At 53.6% G+C, this 27,292-nt stretch overlaps 1 protein-coding gene and 1 long non-coding RNA gene across 8 annotated transcripts in view; one reads left to right on the forward strand and one right to left on the reverse strand.

The window, feature by feature from the left end:
- The window catches only part of PRKCA (protein kinase C alpha), a 283,875-nt gene that overhangs the window by 229,677 nt on the left and 26,906 nt on the right, over positions 1-27,292 (forward strand). For all 3 annotated transcript variants that reach the window (XM_069542356.1, XM_069542357.1, XM_069542358.1), the window contains exons 9-13: positions 15,041-15,178; positions 16,614-16,787; positions 18,624-18,715; positions 20,619-20,681; positions 22,968-23,106. In XM_069542356.1, coding sequence (XP_069398457.1) covers positions 15,041-15,178; positions 16,614-16,787; positions 18,624-18,715; positions 20,619-20,681; positions 22,968-23,106 — 606 coding nt within the window. The remainder of the gene's footprint in view (positions 1-15,040; positions 15,179-16,613; positions 16,788-18,623; positions 18,716-20,618; positions 20,682-22,967; positions 23,107-27,292) is intronic.
- LOC138414603 (uncharacterized) lies at positions 16,473-20,196 on the reverse strand. Of its 5 annotated transcripts, none has more exons than XR_011246922.1 (5): positions 19,453-19,886; positions 17,879-17,950; positions 17,283-17,797; positions 17,033-17,185; positions 16,473-16,733 (listed from the first exon to the last, which is right to left on the reverse strand). It is a non-coding gene; the product is annotated as an uncharacterized lncRNA (long non-coding RNA). The 5 variants fall into 5 exon arrangements; XR_011246920.1 differs by having other exon boundaries at positions 19,355-19,492; XR_011246919.1 differs by lacking the exon at positions 17,879-17,950 and having other exon boundaries at positions 19,453-19,539.

Here is a 27,292-nt window from a genome sequence, read left to right on the forward strand (position 1 = left end):
AGAGGAGTCTGGCAGGCTGCCGTCCACGGGGTCGCAGAGAGTTGGACACGACTGAGCATCCGAGCAGTCACACACACCTGACTCATTACCTGTGAAGCTTCCCCTTCCTCGGGCAGCTCCCAGGCCCTGAGATGTTCCGACGTGCACGCACATGTGGGCACAGAGACCCTGCACGGCCGGCGCCCTTGGGTCCCTCCTCCTGCCGTTGTTTCTTCTCCCAAATATATTCCGTCCCGAAGAAGCGAACAGGTCATACCTGCCGGTTGGAACGGGTTCTGAAGGATGTAAAACACAGAATGTTCACGGTGGTCTGGCACTGCTGTCATTGTTCAGTTGCTCGGTCGTGTCCGACTCTGCGACCCCGGGGACTGCAACACGCCAGGCTCCTCTGTCCTTCACTGTCTCCAGGAGCTTGCTCAAATTCAGGTGCGTTGAGCTGATGACGCCATCCAGCCATCTCATCCTCTGTTGCCCCCTTCTCCCCGCTACCTCAATCTTTCCCAGCATCACGGCCTTTTCCAGTGAGTCAGCTCTTCGCATCAGGTGGCCAAAGTATTGGAGCTTTAGCTTCAGCATCAGTCCTTCCAGTGAATATTCAGGGTCGATTTCCTTTAAGATGGACTGGTTGGATCTCCTTGTAGTCCAGGCGACTCTCAAGAGTCTTCTCCAGCACCACAGTTCTAAAGCATCAGTTCTGCTGGGTTCAGCCTTCTTTGTGGTCCCACTGATCACTGACATCTGGTTAGGAGGCTGCTGACGGCAGGCACTTGCGAGCAGGGCCTGGGCGCCATCGGGAGCGTGGAGGACGGGTCTGGAGGGCGCTCTGTGGGCCCGTGGGTCTGGAGGGCGCTCTGCGGGCTGTGGGTCTGGAGGCCTACACACCACTAGCAGGACCGCCCCAGGGACTGCAGATGCCTGAGGGTCACAGGTGTGTCGGCTTCTGTTTATCCTGGAGAAACATTTTGAGATTATCCTTGTTATTGATGAACAAAATGTGATCCAGTTATGACGAGAGTTAAGGCGTTTAATCACTGCCCTTGAGACTCAGTTGCCAGGTTGTCTGTGGAAAGAAAGCAGGCATTCTCTGTTTATTGCTGTTGAAACTGGATTTTCCAAAAGCCTCCATTGTCTTTGAAGACGTTAGCTAATTCAGGATATTCTTCAGATGGGGGGAGAAAATGGTTCATTGGAGACCCCCAACAAAGTGTAGCTGTGTGTTGGTTTGATCAGGCCTGCCGGTGTTACCATGGAAACCTGAGTACTTTCCGATGACCTTTTGGACACAAAACAGAAAATCTGTGTGCCTCATTATGGACTCTGCTTTCTTCCCCCAGACGGCTTCCTTAATTACTTCCTGAGCTGTGTGATGTTCCGGGAGGGGTGGATCTGTAAAGTGCACATCAGTGGGAAGAGATTTGTTTTCCTCTTTGTGCGTCAGCTCTTAGAGGCAGAGCCTGAAACTGAAATGGGATGAGGCTTGGTGTTGGAAATCATTTTCTCATCCCTGTTGACGATGCTCGAACACTGCTCCTCAGCAGAGCAGACCCCAGGGCAGACTGAAGGACGCTGCACAGAATTTCTAACGTTCTGGGTGGGGGGAGGGCACGCGTTTATGTGACTGCACCGCGGCGTGTTTTCAGGGGTGCGCCGTGGGCTGCACCCGTCTCAGAACTCGCCTGTGCCCTGTGCTAAAGGCCCTCCCCTGTGTCTCAGGCTCGCCAACCCCTGCCCCGAACCTTACATCACCCTCCAGCCCTGTGCCCCCTTGCTGGGCACACCTGTCCTTGTGTTATCTCCACATGGATCCAGAGAGGAGCCTCGGGTCCTGCTGTGAAGGCTCTGGACTCTACACTTCAGGCCCCATGAGGAATCCATATCTCCCGGTCACTTGCCCGCATCAGGGAGGGTGCCTGAGCTCGTGTCTGAGGAGGGAAGCTGTCGGGGCTGAGTTTGCTCTGTAGCCCAGGGCCTGCCTCCGTTTACACAGCCAGGTGCCTCGAGCACTTGGGCGAACAAACCGATTCGTGCGATGAGCGTGGTCACGCCTGGAGATGAACCAGCTCCTTTCTCAGAAAGGGGGAATTCTGGAAATTCCCATGCAGTGAGCGCTGCACCTCCTCAGTGCCAAGTACCACCTGTGGGGATAGAGGCTTTAGACGGGGGCTCCCCTGCTGGCCCAGTGGCTAAGAATCCGCCTGCCAGTGTGGGGGACCCGGGTCAGTCCCTGGTCCGGGAGGATCCCACGTGCTGTGGAGCAGCTGAGCCTGGGCCCTCCAGCCTGTGCTTTGCAGCGAGAGAAGCCTCCCCCGGAGACAGCCCGCCCATAGCTGGGGAGCAGCCCCCGCTCGCTGGAACCAGAGAAAGTTCTCAAGCAAAGACCCAGCACAGACAAAAATGAATGAAATTTCTTTTTTAAAAAAGACAGACTTCAGACTGGCTCCCGAGGACACAGCGAGCATGAACGGGTTGGAACCTGCCCCTGACTCCCCAGCGTGCGCAGGTGACATCCTGGCCTCATGGGAGGCAAGCAGGCCTCCTCCCAGCCCCCACCCCGCAGCTGACCCAGCTGGGCAGGGCTGACTGTGGCCTCCGCACGGTTCTTACTGGGGCCCGGCCCTCGCCTTCGGGAGGCCAACCCGTCCTCACTGCTGAGGAGGCGTGGCTCGCTCGGCGGCGGCGGGGCCTTGGGGGCTGCAGGACATGGGCCCAGGAGCCTGAGGCCAGGAGCTTGGGGCCTGGCTTCGTTTCCAGTGATGGCTTTTGTTTCCGCGGATGAGGCCTCCTTTCCACTGAAGACCTGGGCCTCGGTTGTGCCCCTTCCCCAGGCGTCAGACCAACAGATGCGGCCGCAGAGCCTCGGACCAGGAGCTCAGCGAGTTCAGCAGCTGGCGTGCCTTCAGCAGTCGTTGAAAACCAGCTCGCTGGCGTTTGGGCTCCTACTCTGACCTTGTCCACCTTGAGTAGGGGTGTGCGTCATCCCGATCCCCACCCCGATCTGGGCTGCGGTCCAGGCAGGTTCCCTCCAGACTCTGGGACTGGCTGAGTCACTGCATAAGCCTTTCCTTTGATTTTTTTTTAAAGCAATTTGGGCTGTTTTGTCATATCCAAGCTTGGAACAGCTTAGAGTTCTTTCTGGGTCCATTTAAGTCTAAGAATAACTGCCCAGTGACTGCATGGCAACTGTATAGAAGCTTCTCTGCTGGAGGATTTTTGCCTCCTATTCCAGGTGGAGGTGGGAGTTTCAGTTCAGTTCAGGTTAGTTACTCAGTCCTGTCCGACTCTTTGCAACCCCATGGACCACAGCATGCCAGGCCTCCCTGTCCATCACCAACCCCCAGAGTTCACCCAAATTCATGTCCATGGAGTCTGTGATGCCATCCAACCATCTCATCTTCTGTCATCCCCTTCTCCTCCTGCCCTCAATCTTTCCCAGCATCAGAGTCTTTTCAAATGAGTCAGTTCTTCGCATCAAATGGCCAAAGTATTGAAGCTTCAGCTTTAGCATTAGTCCTTCCAATGAACACCCAGGACTGATCTCCTTTAGGATGGACTGGTTGGATCTCCTTGCAGTCCAAGGGACTCTTAAGAGTCTTCTCCAACACCACAGTTCAAAAGCATCAATTCTTCGGTGCTCAGCTTTCTTCACAGTCCAACTCTCACCCATACATGACTACTAGAAAAACCATAGCCTTCACTAGATGGACCTTTGTTGACAAAGTAATGTCTCTGCTTTTGAATATGCTGTCTAGGTTGGTCATAACTTTCCTTCCAAGGAGTAAGTGTCTTTTAATTTCATATCTGCAATCACCATCTGCAGTGATTTTGGAGCCCAAATAATAAAGTCTGACACTATTTCCACTGTTTCCCCATCTATTTCCCATGAAGCGATGGGACCAGATTCCATGATCTTCGTTTTCTGAATGTTGAGCTTTAAGCCAACTGTTTCACTCTCCTCTTTCACTGTCATCAAGAGGCTTTTTAGCTCCTCTTCACTTTCTGCCATAAGGGTGGTGTCATCTGCATATCTGAGGTTATTGATATTTCTCTCGGCAATCTTGATTCCAGCTTGTGCTTCTTCCAGCCTACCATTTCTCGTGATATACTCTGCGTATAAGTTAAATAAGCAGGGTAACAATATACAGCCTTGATGTACTCCTTTTCCTATTTGGAACCAGTCTGTTGTTCCATGTCCAGTTCTAACTGTTGCTTCCTGACCTGCATACAGATTTCTCAAGAGGCAGGTCAGGTGGTCTGGTATTCCCATCTCTTTCAGAATTTTCCACAGTTTATTGTGACCCACGCAGTCAAAGGCTTTGGCATAGTCAATAAAGCAGAAATAGATGTTTTTCTGGAACTCTCTTGCTTTTTCCATGATCCAGCAGATGTTGGCAATTTGATCCCTGGTTCCTCTGCCTTTTCTAAAACCAGCTTGACCATCTGGAAGTTCACGATTCACATATTGCTGAAGCCTGGCTTGTAGAATTTTGAGCATTACTTTACTAGCGTGTGAGATGAGTGCAATTGTGCGGTAGGTTGAGCATTCTTTGGCATTGCCTTTCTTTGGGATTGGAATGAAAACTGACCTTTTCCAGTCCTGTGGCCACTGCTGAGTTTTGCAAATTTGCTGGCATATTGGGTGCAGCACTTTCACAGCATCATCTTTCAGGATCTGAAATAGCTCCACTGGTATTCCATCACCTCCACTAGCTTTGTTCATAGTGATGCTTTCTAAGGCCCACTTGACTTCACATTCCAGGATGTCTGGCTCTAGGTGAGTGATCACACCATCGTGATTATCTGGGTCATGAACATCTTTTTTGTACAGTTCTTCTGTGTATTCTTGCCACCTCTTCTTAATATCTTCTGCTTCTGTTAGGTCCAGACCATTTCTGTCCTTTATCGAGCCCATCTTTGCATGAAATGTTCCCTTGGTATCTCTGATTTTCTTAAAGAGATCTCTAGTCTTTCCCATTCTGTTGTTTTCTTCTATTTCTTTGCACTGATCGCTGAGGAAGGCTTTCTTATCTCTCCTTGCTATTCTTTGGAACTCTGTATTCAGATGCTTATATCTTTCCTTTTCTCCTTTGCTTTTTGCTTCTCTTCTTTTCACAGCTGTTTGTAAGTCCTCCTCAGGCAGCCATTTTGCTTTTTTGCATTTCTTTTCCATGGGGATGGTCTTGATCCCTGTCTCCTGTACAGTGTCATGAACCTCAGCCCATAGTTCATCAGGCACTCTATCTATCAGATCTAGGCCCTTAAATCTATTTCTCACTTCCACTGTATAATCATAAGAGATTTGATTTAGATCATACCTGAATGGTCTAGCGGTCCTCCCCACTTTCTTCAATTTGAGTCTGAATTTGGCAATAAGGAGTTCATGATCTGAGCCACAGTCAGCTCCCAGTCTTGTTTTGGTTGACTGTATAGAGGTTCTCCATCTTTGGCTGCAAAGAATATAATAAGTCTGATTTCGGTGTTGACCATCTGGTGATTCCATGTGTAGAGTCTTCTCTTGTGTTGTTGGAAGAGGGTGTTTGCTATGACCAGTGCATTATCTTGGCAAAACTCTATTAGTCTTTGCCCTGCTTCATTCTGCATTCCAAGGCCAAATTTGCCTGTTACTCCAGGTGTTTCTTGACTTCCTACTTTTGCATTCCAGTCCCCTATAATGAGAAAGACATCTTTTTGGGATGTTAGTTCTAAAAGGTCTTGTTGGTCTTCATAGAACCATTCAACTTCAGCTTCTTCAGCATTCCTGGTTGGGGCATAGACTTGGATTACCGTGATATTGAATGGTTTGCCTTGGAAACGAACAGAGAGGTCAGTCAGTCAGTTCAGTCGCTCAGTCATGTCCGACTCTTTGCGACCCCATGAATTGCAGCACACCAGGCCTCCCTGTCCATCACCAACTCCCGGAGTTCACCCAAACTCACCTCCATCAAGTCGGTGATGACATCCAGCCATCTCATCCTCTGTCGTACCCTTCTCCTCCTGCCCCCAATCCGTCCCAGCATCAGGGTCTTTTCCAATGAGTCAACTCTTCACATCAGGTGGCCAAAGTATTGGAGTTTCTGCTTTAGCATCAGTCCTTCCAATAAACACCCAGGACTGATCTCTTTTAGGATGGACTGGTTGGATCTCCTTGCAGTCCAAGGGACTCTCAAGAGTCTTATCCAACACCACAGTTCAAAAGCATCAGTTCTTCGGTGCTCAGCTTTTTTTTATAGTCCAACTCTCATATCCATACATGACCACTGGAAAAACCATAGCTTTGACTAGATGGACCTTTGTTAGCAAAGTAACATCTTTGCTTTAGAATATGCTATCTAGGTTGGTCATAACTTTCCTTCCAAGGAGTAAGCGTCTTTTAATTCTATGGCTGCAATCACCATCTGCAGTGATTTTGGAGCCCAAATAATAAAGTCTGACACTGTTTCCCCTGTTTCCCCATCTATTTCCCATGAAGTGATGGGACTGGATGCCATGATCTTCGTTTTCTGAAAAGCCAACTTTTCACTCTCCTCTTTTACTTTCATCAAGAGGCTTTTTAGCTCCTCTTCACTTTCTGCCATAAGGGTGGTGTCATCTGCATATCTGAGGTTATTGATGTTTCTCCCGGCAATCTTGATTCCAGCTTGTGCTTCTTCCAGCCCAGCATTTCTCATGATGTACTCTGCATATAAGTTAAATAAGCAGGGTGACAATATACAGCCTTGACATACTCCTTTTCCTATCTGGAACCAATCTGTTGTTCCATGTCCAGTTCTAACTGTTGCTTCCTGACCTGCATACAGATTTCTCAAGAGGCAGGTCAGGTGGTCTGGTATGCCCATCTCTTTCAGAATTTTCCACAGTTTATCGTGATCCACACAGTCAAAGGCTTTGGCATAGTCAATAAAGCAGAAATAGATGTTTTTCTGGAACTCTCTTGCTTTTTCAATGATCCAGCAGATGTTAGGACCCTTCTAAAGCCATGCCATGTTCGTCTCAAGGCATCTCAGCCAATCTGGAGACCTCGGTGCCTCGAGGTCTCAAGCAGAGACATGCCGCTCCATCAGGAAGGTGCAGGAGACAGACAGGCTTACGTTTCCTCCACGGTTATTCCAACACCAGGATCTCAGTAAGGACAGTTTTGTTTCTCTTGTTCTCTTCAACCTGGATGTGGATTAAGATCTCTAGTCTAAAGTAGAGCTTTGGGGGTTGGAATAAAATGGCCTGTTTTGAGAATGACTGTAAGGAGACCTGTAATTGCAGATGTACAGGGCCGTGATTATAAGATGCACAGACGACAGTCGGTCCAGACCTGTCGGAGTGATGTGACGCTCACAGGCTGCCCAGTATCCTGTCTTAGCGGGCAAAGCCTTCTGAGCACAAAGCATCATCCTTTTGTCACTGCCGTCCTCTCTGCTCAGCAACAGGGCTGTTGTGACCCTTGCAGGCTGTGGGCTTCCAGCTCAAAGAAGCAGCCCCCTCACAATTTCTCCCAGCAGCTGACCGCCCCCCACCACCACCCCGTGTGAACTTGAAGAATTAATCCCGTGGCTGCCTGCACAGAATTCTCTGTTAAGATGCTCACACTAGTACTTGAAAAAGTCAAGTTATCCAATCATGATGGGTTAATTTAGGGAGAAGTTCAAGGTGAACAGAAGTACTGGTTAGCTGGCATCCGGTCAGCCAGAACTAGGCTAATCAGCTGCTTAACAGGTTTGTTTTTTGCTAGTAGCCTTGGGCTCTTCAAGATGCTGAGGAGCCTTCTGAATCATCAAGAAGTGCATTTTGTTACAGGCAGTTCTGGTGGTAAGTGGGTGTGGTTTCACTTTCTTTTATGAATAGCAGCTATCTGTGCATAAAGTGACTGGTAACTGGCTATTGGGGCTTCTCCTGGGGCTTTCCAGGCGGCTCAGTGGTAAAGAATCTGCCTGCCAATGCAGGGGACGCAGGAGACCCAAGTTCGATCCCTGGGTCAGGAAGATACCCTGGTGGAGGAAATGGCAACCCCCTCCAGTGTTCTCGCCTGGAGAATCCCATGGGCAGAGGAGCCTGGCGGGCTACAGTCCATGGGGTCACACAGAGTCAGACACGAGTTAGCAACTAAACAGCAACTGGCTGTTCCTACACAGTTAACCAGGGCTCCTCCCTGTGGGTTGGCGGAAGGCAGAGGGAGCCGTGAGCGTCTGAGTGTCAGGGAGCTGTTGCCGAGAGCCCTGTCGGGCCACAGATGCCAGAGGAGGAAGGGAGAGGGTCTTGGCCCCTGGTTTGACACAGTTCGTCGGGGTAAAGGCTGGTCCCTAGGCCTGCAGCCGGGAGCCCTGAGCGCTGCCCCCGTACCCCACACACACCCCTCCCCCTCCAGCCGGCCCCGTCTGTGCCCGTGACCCCCTCCCCGATCCCCCCGGCCCCGTCTGTGCCCCCCGTCCCCCCGCCCTGTCTGTGATCCCCCGTCTGTGCCCCCCGTCCCCCCGCCCCGGCTGCGGCCGTGACCCCTCGCGGTGCTGCCCCCGGGCGCCTGGCCCTCCTCTTGCTCACCTCGCGGCTCCCGCTCCCGTCCCCCGGGGTGCCGCGTGCGCTCGTAGAGGCGGTGGGTCCTCCGCCCTGTCCTTCCGCCGCGCCGTCCACAGGAGCCGTCCCCCGGGTTCCTGTGCCCCCCACGCCCGAGGCCCCGCCGCGGCCCCGCTCTGAGGGACGCGCGGTGTGTCCTGTCCAAGCGGCCACGGCGCCCAGCGAGGACACGCTCACGCGTGACCCGGCGCGCGCCCGCCCTCCCGGTTCCGATCAGGGGCCTTTGGGCTTCCGCCCGGGAGACCGCGGCCTCGCCTCTGAGTGACGCCGGCCAGTCTGGAAGGCAGCGCGTGGCGGGGCGGAGTGCGCCTTCAGGCTGACGGCATGTTTCCCTCCGTTCCTGTTAGTGTGTGTCTCTGATCACACCTCCAGACCCAGGGCACCCTGGCTGAGGCACACACCTCTGTCAGCAGGCAGCCGGCGCCCTGTGCGCCGGCCCGGAAGACCGCTGTGAATATGTCGCAGGCGGAGTCATCCAGTTCTGATCTTAACACCTGGCTTAATACCTCTCCTGTTTCAGGTTTTTCTGCATTTCTTCCCAAGTCACTTTATTGTGCAACCTCATCAGCCATTCTGTTCCCGAAGGGCCCAAGGGGACTTTGCGACTTGCATGTAAATTATTTTAAAAATCTGGTCTATTGTCATTCCTGACAACACCGCTGCCTTTGGGAGGAGCTGGTTAGGGGCCACAGACCAGCTGTGTTCTCAGTGGATTGCTCTCATTAGTAATTAATCTCAGCCTGAGATGGTTACAGCATATTCATATCTGAAGCGAGTGGAAAATGTGAATGCTCAGACACCTGGGAACAAAATTCGCAAGGAAAGATCTCACTCCCTGCACTGAGCGAGAACCAACAGTCTTTCAAACGCGCCGCACGGAAGAAACACCCAACAAATGGTGCAGTTCAGCTTCTCTTCTCCAGAAGGCGTCCCTGACACTACAGGTGTGCCCCCCGAAGGGGCTTCAAGGGATTAGTGACCCGGTGACTGGAAATGGGGAAGGGAAAGTATTCCTTGAGGTTTCAGAAGCCTGAAGGGTGTGGCGATGGCTAGGTCCTCGGTGTCAGCGCACCCACTGTGGGAGGCTGGGTCCCCGCGACCCCCTACTCCTCTCTGCAGCCCCTGAGGAGGGCTCTTCTTCTGGAGCTGCAGCCGTGCAGCAGCTACTGAGCAAACGAGGTGGGGCGGGGGTGGGGGGGGTAGACCCCGGCACAGGAGGCGGTGGGCATTTGAGTCCATTTGAGGGATGAAGAAACTGAGGCCCGGGAAGGGTCTGCCCTGCCGGAGCTGGTCCTCCCAGCCACATTTCCCCCAAGTCCCGTCAGCCTGTTACCACGGGGCAAGGCGGGGAGCAGGGGGCGCGCAGAAAACTGCCCAGAACAGCGCAGCTGAGCTGGGCTTGAAAGCAGGTGTCCCAGCTGAGCTATAATTAGATCCTCCTTTTTGAAAACTGGTGCAATTTAGAAAACGCTCCGTGAAGATAGGGTGAAATCAACGATTATGGAAATTTTGTGCTAAATTTAATTGCAGTCAGCCCCGCTTTCAGAATGCTTGCTGCTGTCGATTAGAGGCATTTTAGAAAAAATTTAAATTGAGTAATATTCAGCCTTCTGGGGGAAGGATCATGTTTTTTCTGTCTTTCCCTCCACGCCCGCCAGGTTTCAAACCTCTGCCCAGGTTCCTCGGGGCGCAGGAAGGGTGGGGATGACCCTCACCCACCCACCTGTCCTGCAGCCGCTGACGAGGGTGAGAGGCGCCTGGAACTTTCCCAGGGGTCTGAGCTTTATTGCCAGCCGTGGCTTGGGCTTTCGTTCTTGTTTTTCAGCAGCTCGCACCCTGTGATCACTCAGCACACGTTGGATTTCCCTGGGGGTGGCCGTTTCGCTGAATTCTGCCCTCACGTGACTCATCGTACCATTATTTCCCAGACGCAGTGGGTCTCGGGGGCTGCACCTGGCCCCCCGGCCCTCCCAGCCTCCCTGGCATCCGTGGTTTGCAGAGTCTGGACCCAGTCAGAGGTCTGGGGAGAGTCAGGACACAGAGACAGCTAGCAGTGGTTGGGGCTTGTCTCCTGAAATCACGCCCTTGGTGATTTTAGGACACACTCTGATGTCTGCACTGTGCCAGGGTGGCAGGCATGAGGCCAGGCTCTCACACGAGAGACGAGTCACCTGTGAAGGCAGAGCTGGGAAGGTAGCGTTTGCATCTTGTTTTTGCCAGTTTCCAGTATTTACAGGAACTTCCCTTCTGTGGGCCATTCTAGTGAACCTGGGCGTATTTCTAGACTTGGCTGAGAATCCAGGCAGAGTGCGGGCAGCCATTGTCACACTGAGTGAAGTAAGTCAGACAGAGAAGGAACAGCATGTGGCATCCCTTATATGCAGAATCTAAGAAGAAATGCTGTAAATGAGCTTATTTACAAAGCAGGTAAAGACTCACAGACTTAGAGATGGACCTTCTGGTTGCTGGGGGAGGACGGGGGATGGACAGTTTGGGAGTTTGGGGTGGATGCAGTCGTGTCCAGCTCTCTCGCGACTCCATGGACCATAGCCCGCCAGGCTCCTCTGTCATGGGATTCTGCAGGCAAGACTTCTGGAGTGGGTGCCACCTCCTCCTCCAGGGGATCCTCCCGACCCAGGGATCCAGCCCTCTCAGGTCTCCTCTGTTGGTGGGTGGGTTCTTTACCACTAGCGCCACCTGGGAAGCACTTTGTGATTGTTCAGTCGCCCAGTCGTGTCTGACTCTTGGCAACCCCATAAGTGGCAGCACGTCAGGCTTCCCTGTCCTTCAGTGTCCCCTGGAGCTTGTCCATTGAGTTGGTGATGTCATCCGACCATCCCATCCTCTGTCGCCCCTGCCCTAAGCTTTGTTTAAAAGGACAGCTAACAAGGACCTACTGTACGGCACGGAGAACAGTTTTGCAGCGAGCCTGGATGCGAGGGGCAGAACGGATACACGTGTGTGTGTGGCTGGGTCCCTTTGCTGTCCCCTCGAAACTATCACAACATTGTTCCTCACCTACACTCCAATGCAAAACAAAAAGTTTTTAAAAATAACGTTAAAAAAAAAAAAAGAAAAATTGCAATCAGTCCAGAAAATAAGTACCACAAGAGGGCAGTAAAGATTTGCAAGTAAAAGATTTCCCCAAACGCCGCACCAGAAGAGAGCCACGGGCTCTACTGCGCCTCTGCACTTCCTGCTGGATGCGAAGACGGGCTTCCCGCTTTGACTGCGGGGACTCGTCTTGGTCCTGGGGGAGATGCCCGTGGTCCAGCGGTTCCCGCAGTCTCCTCTAGCAGGAGCCCAGCTCACTTCATACCTACTCTGCTTTCCTAGGACAGAAAACTCCCCGCTTCTAGGCAATATTGCCAGCGCTCGGGAAACTCGTTTCCTTCGCTGACACTGAGCTTGTCTGGCTCTGACCCTGCCGGCTCTGACTTAAGCCCGCCCCATGGCCATCCCAACGGGGAGCATTTGAGCAGGAAAAGGCTTTGCTCTTTGTTGTTTAGCCACTGAGTCGTGTTGGACTCTCTGTGACCCCATGGACTGCAGCCCGCCAGGCTCCTCTGTCCTTGGGATTCTCCAGGCAAGGACACTGGAGAGGGTGGCCATGCCCTCCTCCAGGGGATCTTCCCGACACCGGGATCGACCTGCGTCTCCTGCATTGGCAGGCGGATTCTTTACCACTGAGCCTCTAGAAAAGGATACAGGTTTCAAAAAATTACCAAGTGCCCCGGGTCCTCTCCAGTGACATGCCATGGCCTTGAGCTCCCATTAGGCCGGCATCAGGCAGACGTGTGCCCTCAGCTCCCTGGTGAGAGAAAGACGGGCTCTCTCCAGAAGGAAAACCTTGGACAGGGTGAAGTTTCTGGTCCCAGAAGCTTGCGTATGGGAGTCTGGACTCTCGGCCACTGGGCAGGACAGACCCAGTGGTCGTTCCGGGACCTCTGGAGTGGTGGGACCAGCGCACTCTTACTGCTGGACTGAGCCGGCCTGTGGCGGGTGTCGGCGTCGGCGCGTGGATCTGGGAGATGGGGGAAAGCAGGTTGCCTGCAGGAAAGCATCACAGCCAGTACTGAGGCAGGGACGTTTGGGTCCAGAAGAACCAGGGGCTCCGTATTTCCCACAACGGCCCGAGCGCTAATGCATCATGGGTCCGCGTGTCTCCCGAGAGAGTGGCTGAGTTGCCATGACAACGGACGCCTGCCAGTGGCTGGCGAATTCAGCAGCAGCGACAGCCGGTGTGAATGTGTCCGTAAAAACATTTCTCATCAAGAAGATGACCTCGTGTGGTTTCCCATAAATTTTTGCTCTCCCGAATAAGTTCTTCACTCACCACACCGTTTGGCTGCCGAACAGCTTTTTCCTGTGCTGGTCTTGAAAGAGGCTCGGTAGGGACTTAATTCAGGGGCATCTGAGGCGCTTCACTGTCACCATTCTACCAGCTTGGCGAGGACAGAGGGAGGCTGTGTTTAAATCCAGCTGCAAATGAGTGATTTCAGAACCTGCGTTATGTGGGGCGAAAGGAGGCAGACAAGAGCCCCAGGCCAGATTCTGGCTGCTGTTTTTGCAAGTAAAGCTTTACTGGCGCACAGGCACACAAGCTCACCTGTTCATTCACAAAGCTCTCATGCTCCCTATGCGTGCTAAGTCACTTCTGCCGTCTCTGACTCTTTGTGACCCCAGGGACTGTAGCCTGCCAGGCTCCTCTGTCCCTGGGATTCTCCAGGCAAGAACACTGGAGGGGGCTGCCATTTCCTCCTCCGGGGACCTTCCCGACGCCCGGATCGAACCCGGGTCTCTCACATCTCCAGCACTGCAGGTGGGATTCCTCACCACCGTCTCCGCCTGAGAAGCGGCATCACGCACAAGTGATACGAAACCAGCTGAGTTCTCATAGCGTTGCTCCGGGAGCTGGTGAATGTGTCGCCTAGAAGTAGACTGCTGATCGGGCCCTGGGTTCTGCACGGCCTAGCTCTTTCTGCCCCCCGGTCCCTGGTCGACGGAGCAGCACCAGACGCCGTCAGCCTTGCGTTTCAGGGCTGACCAGATGCGCAGAGCAGACACAGCACGTTTTTATCGCAGAAGCAGGATCGTCGCGTGGACGTCCGGTTACTCGTCTGCCCCAGCCGGCGTCGGCCTGCCTGCCTTCGACTCTCAGCACTAGGAAGACCCTTCTGCCGGCGAGGTCCTCTCCCTCCGCGTGGCAGACATCTGTGATAAATGTTTGTTGTTCAGTTGCTCAGCTGTGTCCGAGTCTTTTAACCCCATGGACTGCAGCCCACCAGGCTCCCCTGCCCAGGCGAGAACACTGGAGTGGGCTGCCATTTCCTCCTCCAGGGGATCTTCCTGACCCAGGGATCCAACCCACGTGTCTTGTGTCTCCTCTATCGGTAGGCGGATTCTTTACCCCTAGCGCCACCTGGGGAGCTCACGTCTCCTGCATCAGCAGGCAGGTTCTTTTACTGATCACGCCGCCTGAGAAGCCCACGATCCCTATGAAAGGTTGTTTTGATCAGAGAAAAGGGCCACCTCACAGCCCGGCATGTGATGAGCGTGGTCAGGCTTTACTTCATGCTTCCTTTAACCAAAACGCTAGCGCAGACCTCACGCCAAGTGCGGCACTCGGGCTGGGTCTGCAGGGACAGGGGTGGAGGCTCGTCCTGCAAAGGCACAGCCGCCCCACAGAGCCAGGCGCGAGCAGCCCGCCGAGTGGCGGGGCGTGGACGGTTCCTTGAGAGCCTTCTCGGCCACTAAAGGAAACACATCAGATCCCACATTCCCCTGAAGAGCACAGCACCAACGTCCCGGTGGTCTGGTCGTGCCCAAAATCTCCCGAAAGCTTCTTCACCTCCTGCCATCTCCGTGGGAGCCGAGTTAACTTGAGGGGTGTTAACCAAGGGACCAGTGGGTAAAGCCCCTCTGGAGAACTCACAGGTCACAACCCAGGATCCGTCAGGTGCGGAGAGCACCGCGGGCTCCGTGGGAAACCAGGTGCTCTTACAGGTCACCATTTTTCAGGAGTCCAGCTCTTTACCTGAAAAAGAAACCTCTGTTCTTCCTGTGCCTTTTCACAGCAGTGAGTCACCCCACAGCCTGTGGTGAAGGCGTTTTCCTCCCGGGAACACACTCTCCCTCTTGCTGCGGGCGCAAGTTTCCTTTCTGCAAATCTTAGATTGGAAAATCTACACATAAGGAATCAGCACACAGTTAATCGTTTGTTTCTTTTATGATGTTAGTTAAAGATACAAAGAGTTTCTAGTGATGGGTGAGGGCAGCTTCTGCTTCATCTGTGGACGTCGCCCTTGGGCTGAGGGCCCCTTGAAGGCAGGAAGAGACGCCGCGTGGCCCCCCTTCCTTTCCTCACCCGCCTCCCCTCCCGCCGCCTGCCCAGCAGCGGCACCCAGCCTAGTCAGAGTCCCCTGTCACTGTTGTCCCTGAGGAAATGGCTGACTGTTTTCACGTGTGTGTTATTGTTTAGAAAGCCAAGCTTGGCCCTGCCGGCAACAAAGTCACCAGTCCCTCCGAGGACAGGAGGCAGCCTTCCAACAACCTGGACAGGGTGAAGCTAACCGACTTCAACTTCCTCATGGTGCTGGGCAAAGGCAGCTTTGGCAAGGTGAGCGGCCGCGGCCGAGCCGGGTGGGGCTTCCGTGGAGGACGTGGGGCCGGTCGGTCCAAGTCTCCCTGAGGACTCTGGGGCAGCCCTCTAGGTGTCCCGCCACATTCTCAGGGGCTCCCGCTTCAGCGCCTTACAAGCGACTTATCCAAAAAGCCAGACAGGGCTCCCTGTGCCACCGTTTCAGGGTTCAGGATGGAGTCGGCGCCCCACAATGGTGGCTGAATAATTTTCACGGCTGAAAATTAAATGTTGGCTTGTAGTAAATGAACATAAGAGCTGAGAGACACCAGACCGGGCGTCCTCCCTGCCCACGCTGCGTCTGCCTTTCTGGGCCCAACTCTCATGGCAGAGCCAGGGGCTGGCTTCAGCCCTCCTCCTTCCTTTGGGATTTGGGTCCCGACTTCCTGGCTTGTGAGGAGCATGTAAAGGTCAGTCAGGCGTCTGCTCTGAGGGTGCTCCGAGATGACGGTGCTCCCGAAGTACCTGCTGATGCGGAGGAGGATGTCAAGCATCATTTTCAGCGGCCGCAATGGCGCCCTCGTGTGGCTACGGCCCACACAGCATGTATGTCTTGGTGGCCTAGAAGCTATCAGTCCAGTCCAGTCGCTCAGTCATGTCCGACTCTTTGAAACCCCATGGACTGCAGCACGCCAGGCTTCCCTGTCCTTCACCATCTCCCAGAGCTTTCTCAAACTGTATATGCTGGAGGAATTTAACGTGCAGCAGTCTATGGGGTTGCAAAGATTTGGACACGACCGACGACTAACACACACACACAGACACACCACACGCACGCACACACACACACACACATGCACGCGCACACAGACACACACCGCACACGCACACACGCACGCACACACAGACACACCACATGCACGCACACACATGCACACGCACGTACACACATGCACGCGCACGCGCACACACACGCATGTACACATGCACGCGCACACACACCACACACGCACACACGCATGCACACACAGACACCACACACGCACGCACACATGTACACACGCACGTGCACACAGACACACCACACACATGCACACACACGCGCACACACAGACACACCACACACACGCGCGTGCACACACACACTGCAGCGTTTGGGAACTGGCGCCTGAAGGCAGCTTCCTTTTTGTCAGCGAGCCTGTTGGGCCTGGCCTGGTGCTCCAGGGGTTGAGACTTCACCTTCCAGCACAGGGGCTGCAGGTTCAACCCCTGGTCGGGGAACTAAGATCCCACATGCCTCTTTGCCAAAAAACCAAAAGCAGAAAATAGAAGCAACATTGTAACAGATTCAATAAAGACTTTAAAAATGAGCCACATAAACTCTTTAAAAATAATTGACGGGTCTGTACACACAGTTCCGGCACCCCCCGTGCCGTGTGCCCGGATGTTCAGGTTGCCCTCCATCTGCCTGCAGGTGATGCTGGCCGACCGGAAGGGGACCGAGGAGCTGTACGCCATCAAGATCCTGAAGAAGGACGTGGTCATCCAGGACGACGACGTGGAGTGCACCATGGTGGAGAAGCGGGTGCTGGCCCTGCTGGACAAGCCACCGTTCCTGACGCAGCTGCACTCCAGCTTCCAGACGGCGGTGAGGGCCCGCCCCCGCCCCCGCCACAGGGTGCTCACGCCACACCCCAGCCCCCTCCTGGGAGAAGACGGTAGCCCACGCCCTCCTCTCCCAAGCAGACTGGGTGCCCCTGGGGACTTCAGGGCATCCCCTACTCATAGACTTGGCATTAACTCCATTTGATTCTGTGAGTGCTTCTATCAAAGGCTTTTCTAACGCGCACCAGGCAATGTGTTAAGGCTTAGAGATACAAAACGGTAACTCACAGTCCTGGCTCATTAAATCCTGGTACAGCTACCGAATTGCCATCAGAGCGTCAGGAGACCCATGTCCTGGAAGAGGATGTTCTTGGGTAATGCTCACTCAGGGGTGGCAGTCTGGCCTGTTTTGTGTGGATGGTCCCTGAGCTCTAAGAGAGGCTTTATAAAAAGAATATTAGTTTGTAACACAAGAAAAGTAGATGATTTCAAGATCCATAAGTGGTTTTCTCAGGACATAGCCTGCCGCTTCACTAACCTGGCATCAGGGGCTTTTGACTGCAAAGGCACAGCTGAGTAGTTGCAAGACACACACAAAGCCTGAAACATTTCCTGTCTGGCCCTTTGCAGAAAACGTTTGCAGAGCCCTGTCACACAGGTTAACTAAAGAGGACAAAATAATTTCCACTAATCAGCCAAGTCTGGGGCATGGTGCTGGCAGGTAACCTCCAAGAAATACAAACCCTCAGATATTTATATTTGTATGTGTGTATACTGTACGCCGCACCGTAGTGAGGCGTTGCCAAAGGCAAGCTCTCCACGCCTCAGCGGCTGTCGTCCTGAACCTGTGGCTCTGCGGCCCGGAGTGGATGGCGGGGCCGCAGAGCCAGTCCCGGCCACCAGGGGGCGGCCGGGCGCGGGCAGCCGAGTGAAGGTCCGTCTCCCAGCAGCTCCCAGCAGCGTCCGGAAGAGAATCTAGCAACACGCAAAGGAGAGGGACGAGCCCCAGCCGGGATCCTGTCACCCCGGTTCCACTGCTTAAGCTCTGGAAAGCTGCAAAGCAGAGAAATAAGGTTGAAATGAAGGTTCATGACAGGAAGGCGAGGGGTTGAGGCTCCCAGCGCCCTCTCCTGCCTGTCGGCCCCAGCTCTGTCGTTTTCCTCCTGTGCACCGCTTCCAATGACCTCTGGGCAGTGGTGGTGCTCCCTGGAAGAGAGAGGCCAGCGTCTCCTTGCGCTGCGCTCTTAGCTCCCTCCTAAAGCCCCTCCACCTCCCATCTGTCCCGGGGTAAGGTCCTCGTAGGGGCGCAGACTCTCGGAGCTCCGTGCTGTGTGCTGCGCACACAGAGAGTCAGAAACAGCATTTGGGCGAACGTGGATGCAGAACACCCGGCGGCCTCCGCACACGCAGCCCCACCCCACGGCAGACGACCCTGGGCTCTACGGGGTACGAGCCCCCCGGCCCACCAGGTCTGCTCTCAGACACTCTGGGCAAACGCATCGCCGTCCATCACTGCACTGCCAGCCACTGGCTAAAGAACTGGCCTCTGTGGGCTCTTCACTCCAGCCCCACCTTGGAAATGAATTCTGTGTGTAGGAGAGAAGGGAGGAAGGTGTGAGGCCGCTTCCACCATTGGGAGCGTCTGTAACCAGAGGGGTGGGCAGGGCAACTGAGCGCTGAGGTTTCAGGGCATGTCCTGAGGTCCTCACACACAGGGCTTTTTTTCTAATTCTTTCTTGCGGGGAGAAAACTGCAACGGGCTCCGCCGGGCAGACGTGCCGGCGCGGCCCGCGTTTCCCCAGCGGGAAAGCAGAGCGCGGGCTGGAGCGGGGCCGCCGGCCGCGGGGAGCCTGCTCACCGCCCCCTCCTCGGCCCCCAGGACCGGCTCTACTTCGTCATGGAGTACGTCAACGGCGGGGACCTCATGTACCACATCCAGCAGGTCGGGAGGTTCAAGGAGCCGCAAGCAGTGTGAGTAGCTCGAGTGCTCTCAGCTCTGGAAGTGGGGCGAAGCGCCGCTGCCTCCCCGGGGTCCGCCCGCGCGTCCCACGGAGACGGAGACTTTCGTTCTCCTCCGTCCCTGGGAGCTGCCCCGACCCCTGAGCCACTCCCTCAGGAGCTGAGCAGCGGAAGGGGCTCTGGGTGCTGCGCCCAGCAGAGCGAGGGCCTGGCTAGGAGCGAGAGAGCCTGGGGGGCCTCGGGGGCCTGACAGCATCGGGGCCTCCCGGCCAGAGGAGACGGGAGGGTGGGGGCCTGGTGTAGCACAGGTGCGGACAGCCTGCAGAAAGAGCGGAGCGGCCTTGGAGCCCCAGGGGCATCAGTGTCCTGGAGAGGCCGAGGTGACGCCCCGTAGGCTTGGGACGGGCTGCCGTCCAGGAGGAGTTCCGGGTAGGTTTCAGTGGGGTGTGCGCACCTCGAGGCCGGGAGGCAGGAATCCGCGCCGTCAGGGAGACGCGGGCTCCAGGGAAGACGGAGCATCTAGAGGCGGAGCCCTGACCACCTGGAGAATCAGCCCGTATTCCAGGGCCAGGAAGTCGCGGGTAACTCAGAGAGGCAAAGCCCTTTCACCCCCAGTGGAGATTTGTTGTGCCAGGAACCCCAGTTAATCACCTGAGCAAACCTCCATCCGGCTCCAGCGTTGGTTCAGTCTAAACAATAAACCCGAGCCGCTCTGGCCCACTGGGGTGAGCCGGCCTGGGGAGACCCACCTGAGGCAGAGCAGGGCGTTCTTGCGGGCTCGCTCAAAACAAGGGCAGGGCTGCTGGTTTCTGCTTTTATTTTTCCTTTCCGTTTTCAGAAAGCTGTCCCCTGATCCCGTCTCTTATGTTGTTAGTTACAAAGCATTAAAACAAGCCAATGGCAGAGCTGAGCCTAACCACTCAGGGCTGTCGGAGCCAAGGGCAGAACAGCTTCCCTCCATCCAGAAACCATGCGCGTCCCTCTTAGTACCTTCAATTGTATCTGTGTTGCTGGAACGTTTCATATTTAAAAAAAAAAAACAAAACAGAAAAACAGGAGAAAGCCGCAGGAAAGTCACCCGTGACCCCTGCTCTCCTCCCCACCTCCCGCCGGCACTCAGAGACGGCCCCCTGTTGAGAGTGTGGCCCTTGTCATCAGGGGCCCTTCCTCCGCTCCTGTAGACACACTTGTGTAAACACGTGTGCTTACTGAAGCCTCACGAGAGTGCTGTTTGCACAGGCAGAGTCTCGTGGCTTCTCGGGCTTCAGGAACTAAACACAAGCAGATTTTAAAACCTCCTTCAGCGTTTCTTTGGAGTTTCAGACATTGATCCATTAGCAACTCTGAAGCGACGGCTGTGACTCCTTCCTATGCTGAATTATTTAAAGGGTGCACCAGGTATGAACTGTGGCCTGGGCCCCACTCCCCCAGTGCCTGGGGTGAGGCTGTGGGAGTAAGTAAGCCATTCCCAGAGTTCAGCTCACACTGACCTTTGTCTTCTAGGGCAGATGTGTGTTTTCAAACGCTAACGTATTCTGTCCTTACGGGGAAAATGGGAATTTGCTTCCATCTACTATAGCCTGACAGAACCACCTAGCAGACAGCCACTCTTAAAAGATTGTGCTCAAAATTTCTTTTAAGCGCTAAATTACCTGTCCACCTGCCCCAGACAAGAAGGGCTTGTTTTCAGACAGGTAATAAACCTGCTCCGCTGATTTTATCAGCTGTGTCGTCCCTTGGGGAAGCTGGGGTCATAAAACCGCAGAGGGTTGGCGCTGCCTGTAGGGCAGTGCCAGCCTCTGGCGGTCAGGGTCCCCCCTTCCTGTGCCATTTTGCTGCCTGATCTTGAGCGCAGAAAGTATCCAGGAGGCCGGAGGGAACAAGCCGGACGCCTGACAGACGTTTTCTGTTGCAGGTTCTATGCAGCAGAGATTTCCATCGGGCTGTTCTTCCTTCATAAAAGAGGAATCATTTATCGGTGAGCATCAAGGCCCTGTGCCTGCAGCACAGAGGAGGCTTTGCTGGCCCTCTGGACTCCATGGGCGTGTGATTCTGTTGGGGGGAGAGGGGGTGTCAACATGGAGAGGACAATCCCCCCCACCCCATCATGGAGACCTGCTGGGACCCACCATTCTCTGCAGCCTCCAGGCAAATGTGGACCAGCTTCTGGTTTCTGGATCTCAGAGACGGCATATTTCATTTCTGCTTCTGCAAGAAAATGAGCTTTTCTCCCCTGCCGGCTCCCTCCTCTGCCTTTCATGTGGCGTGAGGGTCGGGGACCGTGCAGGCTGAGTTTCTGCTAGTGATGCTCAGCAGAGGAGCGCGGGGGGAGCTGGGGCGGGCGGGGAGAGGGGGCCTGACGGATCCGGTTCCTGCCGTTGCTGGTTACGGCGAAGGCAGGACGTCGGCCGGCAGGACACCGCAGAATGGGGGGCCGAGTGCACCTGCAGTGGTTCTGAGCCTGCGCTTTGCACCCGCTGGGGAGCCTGAGCCCTCTGGGTGGGACACTAACCAGCCGGGGAGCTCGGGCCCTCGGAGCTGCTCAGCTGAGTCTCCGGTGATTCGCCTGCCATCAAGGTGGGAATCACTGGCGCCGTCACTCAGTCTGGTTTATTAAGTATCTGCTGTGCCCTAGGTGGGCTTCACAGGTGGCGCTAGTGGTGAGGAACCCGCCTGCCAACGCAGGAGGCGTGGAGACACGGGTGTGATCCCTGGGTCGGGAAGATCCCCTGGATGCCGGGGTCCAGCCCCGGTGGATCCAGGGAATTCGAAGGGTGGACGGCGTCGGCGTGGAAAGACTTGTTTATTTATTAATGAAAGATTAGATTAAGAAACTATAGTGTAGTAAGAAGATTAAGTGGAAGAAGAGGGCTGAATAGCTTGGTTTACGCGGAAGGCCAATAAAATCCCAGACAAGGAATTTGCACCATCTACGTTGGGCCACCGGCGCCCGCTTGAATATCTAAGGGTGCCTCGCCTTAAGCTCCCTTTCTCGCGGGTCTTAACAGCCGGGGCAAGTAAGTAGACGTGGAGAGCCTCCGCGCTCCAGGTGGAAATTCAGCCCGAAATTAAAGTAAAGAGCAGAGAGAGGGAAAGAGAGAGAGACACGGGGGGAGCCAGAGTGCCAAGAAACCAGGCTGGGAGACTAGTTAGAGAAGCTGGTCCAAGAAGCTGGCCCCATCCTTTATTGTTCAGAAGGCCTTTTATACTTTTTGATAAAACACAGAGATCAATGGGTAACACAAGATTATGTAGCGTTCGCAGCTCAAGCTCTTTCTATACATCATTTGGCATGCAAAAGGTCTCAGGTGATTTACATTATCTTCTGGCCAAGAGGCTTGTTAACACTTTTTGGCTCTCTTCCTTAATGAATGTTAATCTTGTTTCCCCTGAAGTGTTTTTCTTTAATCTACATTTCCTTAAAGCATTAGCATTAAAGTTACATCTCTATAGAACAAAGGTGCAGTGGGATATAACAAAGAAGGTACTTAACTCAAAGATCTAATGTTGCTAACACAAGGTCTACTACTTGTTTTTCTAACTATATCTACAACTAAAGGATGTGAAAATTTGGCAGCAAATATTGACTCAACAAATGAAACCTTTAATCAGTCCTATTCTAAAGATTTTGACTCCTCGGAAGCTCCTACATTCCTAGGATGTTTTAAGCTTCCTGTGCCTCCTGCGGTCAGGAGGCCTCAAACAATCACACGCGCAGCTGTACGAGTCCTGCAGGCAGGCTAGAAAGCCATCAGAGGGTTTTTTGGATTGAAACACTCTTTCAAATGCAGAAGACTAAAGCCCTGAATTGACTTTTTCCAGAAAATGTCAGAAGAGTGGAAACGCAGAGCACAAAAGCCGGCAGATTTTTGTTGGGGTACATGCTTAGGAATTTCCAGAGGGGTCCCTGAAGTCTGAGCACGCCTTGCATATGTCAGCTTCCTTCCTCATGACCTTGTCACGGGCGGGATTCCTCACACTGGCTCCCAGCACCTGGAGGACGGCATGGCAGCCCACTCGTGTTCCTGCCTGGAGAAGCCCATGGACAGAGGAGCCTGGTGGGCTACAGTCCGTGGGGTCACACAGGCTTGGACAGGACTGAGGCGCTTTGGCATACACACAAGTACCCTGGGCACTGCGCTGGGCTCTGGAGATGGAAGATCGCTAAGTGGCAGGGGCGCCCCAGCTCTCCCAGGCCTGCAGTAAGGAGGCCGAGCGAATGGTTGCGTGCTGAGGGACGCTGATGGTGCCTGCTTCCTTGCAGGGACCTGAAGTTAGACAACGTCATGCTGGACTCGGAAGGACACATCAAGATCGCGGACTTCGGGATGTGCAAGGAGCACATGATGGATGGCGTCACGACCAGGACCTTCTGTGGGACCCCCGACTACATCGCCCCGGAGGTAGGCCCCTCACTCTCCATGAAACGCAGCCACTCGTGGGGTGTGGATGGGATCCGGCATCACCCGTCAGTGTGTGAGGAGCAAATACAGAAAAAGAGAGCATGAGAGCTCCATGCACACAGTAAGGACACGTCTTGCTTCACGGCACTTTTGTTTGTTACACGTATGTGTGAGGTGGGCGTGTGGTAAAATGCATTTCTTCCAGTCACAGGCAAAGGAACATAAGAACCACTGCGGGGTGGGGAAGGAGGGACCTTGCTTGGGAGAGGCTCCGGGTGGAAACACGGGCTCAGGGGTGGTTGCAATGATGGGATTTTAGCAAAACCAGAGAGATTTAACGTTTTGGTTTTTTACTGAAGTGTAGTTGCTTTATAATGTCTTGTTGGTTTCAGGCGTTCAGCACAGTGATTCGCTATCATGAGGACACATCCATGTTCTTTTCTGCTATAGGTTATCATGAGGCACTGAATGTGGTTCCCTGTGCTCTGTAGCAGGTCCTTGTTGATTATCTGCTTTGTATACAATGGTGTGTAGCCATTAATCCCGAGCTTCTAATTCGTCCCTGCCCCCCTTTCCCTTTTGGTGACCACCAGTTTGTTGTCTGTGTCAGAAAACCAGAGTGATTGGCGCATCAGACACCACGCTGTTTCATAGGTAGTACTTGGTTCTCCAAAGGTGACCCAGTGTTAAAGAACCCGCCTGCCTATGCAGGAGATGCAGGTTCCTTCCCTGGGTCAGAAGATCCCCTGGAGAAGGGGATGGCAGCCTAGTCCAGTGTCCTTGCCTGGGGAATCCCACGGACAGAGGAGCCTGGCGGGCTGCAGCCCATGGGGTGGCAAAGAGTCAGACACAGTTGAGCAGCGAAACAACAGCAGCAGGTGCCCTCAGCAGCGCGCGGTGTGGGTGCTGGAGCCTCCCAGGACGGGCATGCCCGAGGTTTGGCGGAGTGGCTGCAGGACTCATGTGTTGACGGCAGGGGCCGTGCTGCTCTGGCTTTGTCATAACACATGGAGCAGTTTTCTTCCTATATTAGGAAGCTCCCTACATGCCAGTGACTGGGTGGGTAGCCCACTTTCTGCCCTGCGGACGCACGGTCCCTTCCCCACTGAGCTCCGGTATGGAGAAGCTGATGAATTCCAAGTTAAGGCCAACCTTCAGCTCTTTGTAGAGGTCTCATGTTAGCTGTTGGTGACGTTGTGGTATTTATTCAACATGCTGCCTCACGCGTTTATCTTTGAGGCAGTAGTGAGAGCAAGACATGAGCTTGGAGATCCAACCAATGTGAGCACCAATCCAGACTTTATTATTTGTAGGCTGTGGGAGCTCAAGCAAGTTACCTGACCTCTCCGAGCCTGTTTCTGCAGTGGCGAGTCAGGGACAATACTGTGCTCCCTGCAGAGTTGCTCTGAGAACTAAAGGTGCCTGGTACAGTGTTTGTTCCTGGAAGCCTCTGTTAAACAGCCATTATTCCCAAATGGAAGCTAAGTTTTATTCCTTTGTGAAGGGCTTTTTTTTTTTTTTTTTGGCTTGTTATATTCCTAGTGTAGAAACGTAAGCTTAGAATATTTACTTAAAAACTTAAATTCTGAATTACATGTCTAGTTATTCTCGTGATCCTTAATCTGCCTAACCTCTTTACCTGCAAAGAGCTCACACTTTAGTTTCTCCAGGTATATCGTGAGTTTAAATATTTTTCAAATATGAAGGATAAAGAGATGGTACAGAAAAAATACACCCTCTGGATGCAGTATTTATTCTGGAGGCTTCTCCTGGCTGACATGGATTAAACAGGCTATTATTGTGAGCTGCACCAGCTCCAAGTACCACCCACCAGATGCTGCTAAAGCTTGATGGCAGGGAACGGCAGCAGTTTGAGGAATCAAGGTGGCTTTGAGCTTCATGTCCGTGAAGACCAGGTCTCTGCTGATCAAATAGATTCTCATGTTCGGTAATGCCTCAGCCATCTCATCTCACCAGGGATGAGAGCATTCCACATAGATGAAATTGCCCAAATAATTGAAGCTTGTTGCCTTTTTTTCCAAGGTTCCTCCCATTGTCTTAATTTTATATAGCTGCTATATCACTACCAGCTTAGTGGATTACAGCAATACAAATCTCTTCTCTTATAGCTCTGCAGGTCAGAAGTCAAAATTGGTCTCATCGGGTTACTGTGGAATTGCTGACAGGGTGACTGTCTTCTTTTCTGGCCTTTGGAGCTGGTCCTCGGCTCGTGGTTTCCTCCTCCGCCATCTATGCTGACAGCATCGCATCTCGGAATCTCCCTCTGTCTCTTCCAGCCCCAGCCCTCCAGCCTCCCTCTCATCAGGACCGTTGGGGTTTCATGGGCTTCACCCAAATACTCCAGAGTCATCTTCCCATCTCAGAATCTATAACTTATCCACAGCTGCAAAATTTCTTTTACTAAGTGGAAGTAGCGTGTTTACAGATTCGGGGGGTAATGATCTCTGAGGGAAGGGAGTGTGGTTCAGCCCCCCGCCTCTCCCTAAGTGATACCTCCTTCCTCCACCTGAGGGTGCTGCTAACGTATCGTGGTAACGCTGAGCTTTTGTAAGCTCCTACTCTTCGGTGTGTATGTTTATTTAGTGCTGTGCAGCGTGACCACATGTCAGTTGACATCTCCAGCACCCTGTCCAGGTACAGATCAGCCGGCCACCACAGCAGGCCCCCCGTGGTCCTTCCATAACCACGCCCACCCACTTCCTGCACCACCCACCCCTGACCCCTGGCAGCCACTCTTCTGCCTTCTGTTGCAAAATTTTGTCATTTCAAGAATGTTATAGGATAGAGTCTTACAGTCACCTTTTCAGACTGGCTTTTTCCTCTAAGCACTTTCTAGAAGCACAGTGATTATTTTGGAACACTGCTTGTACCACTTGATCAAGTTACTTAAACACCCCAGGCTTTAGTCTCCACCTGTGAAGGGGCGTGATAATTTCCACCTCATGAGGTTGTCTGTAGCTGGAGAGTTGTTGCTCCTGGCATTGATTTTGTTCACTTAACTCACATTGGATTGTAGGCCTCCTGCTGTCTTCCTGCTCACTTACTTGGGACAGCCTAGACTACGTTGACTTGGGAAATACACTTTGAACTGAGCTTGATTGCCATTTAAGAGATCACATCTGTATGGTGCTGGCCATGTCATGCTCAGAACTTGAGAACATGCTGTCAGAGGGAGGGATGCTCGGAACATCCCTCAGAGAGAGGGATGCTGGAAATATCCTTCTGAGAGAGGAATTCTGGGAGTATCCATCAGAGAGAGAGAAGCTAGGAACATCCATCGGAGAGAGGAATGCTGTGAATATCCATAAGAAAGAGGAATTCTGGGAATGTGACATCAGAGAGAGGAATGCTGGGAACATCCATCAGAGAGGGGAATTCTGGGAATGTGACATCAGAGGGATGGTGGGAATGTGACATCAGAAGAGGAATTCTGGGAACATGACATCAGAGAGAGGGATGCTGGGAACATTCATGAGAGAGGGGAATTCTGAGAATACTTTCAGTGGGAGGGATGCTCATAACAAGGTGTCAGAGAGGGACTCTGGGAACATGATTTAAGAGAGATGGAGGCTGGGAACACCCATTGGAGAAAAGGATGCTGGGAACAAGCTGTCAGGGATTTGTGGGAAACCAGCTCGGGGCCCCTTGCTACACCCAGGATCACATGTCTGGCCCAGATTCCCTCAGGTCCCGTCAGCCATTCCTCTCCTTGTTCCCACTGTGCAGGGGATGATGAAGGGCCATTTCTGCAGTGTCCCCTGTGTGCTGGGCCCTTTTCTCCTTTCTTCTCCTCGTGACAAACCCCACCGACAAACAGAACCACAGGCCCGTATTTCAGACAAGGTGACCGAGGTGGTAAATGATGGTCTGAGGTGACATTACTACAAACTGCCGGAGTCCAGCTGCTGCCCCTGGTTCCGGCCATCTCCACCACGGGAAGCCACTCGAACCCGCGCAGTTTGCGCATCCAGAGAGCATCCTGCAGGCCTGCTGTGGGCCTTCCCCGGGAAGTGCTCCCCCTTTACGGTGGAAGAGGTGACGCAGATGGGACCAGGTCTGCACCCGGTTTCCACTTGGCTCTCGTTGAGGAATAAGCCGCGCTCTGTGGGCAGCTCTGTCAGGAAAGACTGCAGGTTGCTGTGCCTTTTGCTAGCATTTTCTTTCT

The sequence above is a fragment of the Ovis canadensis genome, chromosome 11 (genome assembly GCF_042477335.2).
Source record: "Ovis canadensis isolate MfBH-ARS-UI-01 breed Bighorn chromosome 11, ARS-UI_OviCan_v2, whole genome shotgun sequence".
Taxonomy (NCBI): Eukaryota; Metazoa; Chordata; class Mammalia; order Artiodactyla; family Bovidae; genus Ovis; species Ovis canadensis.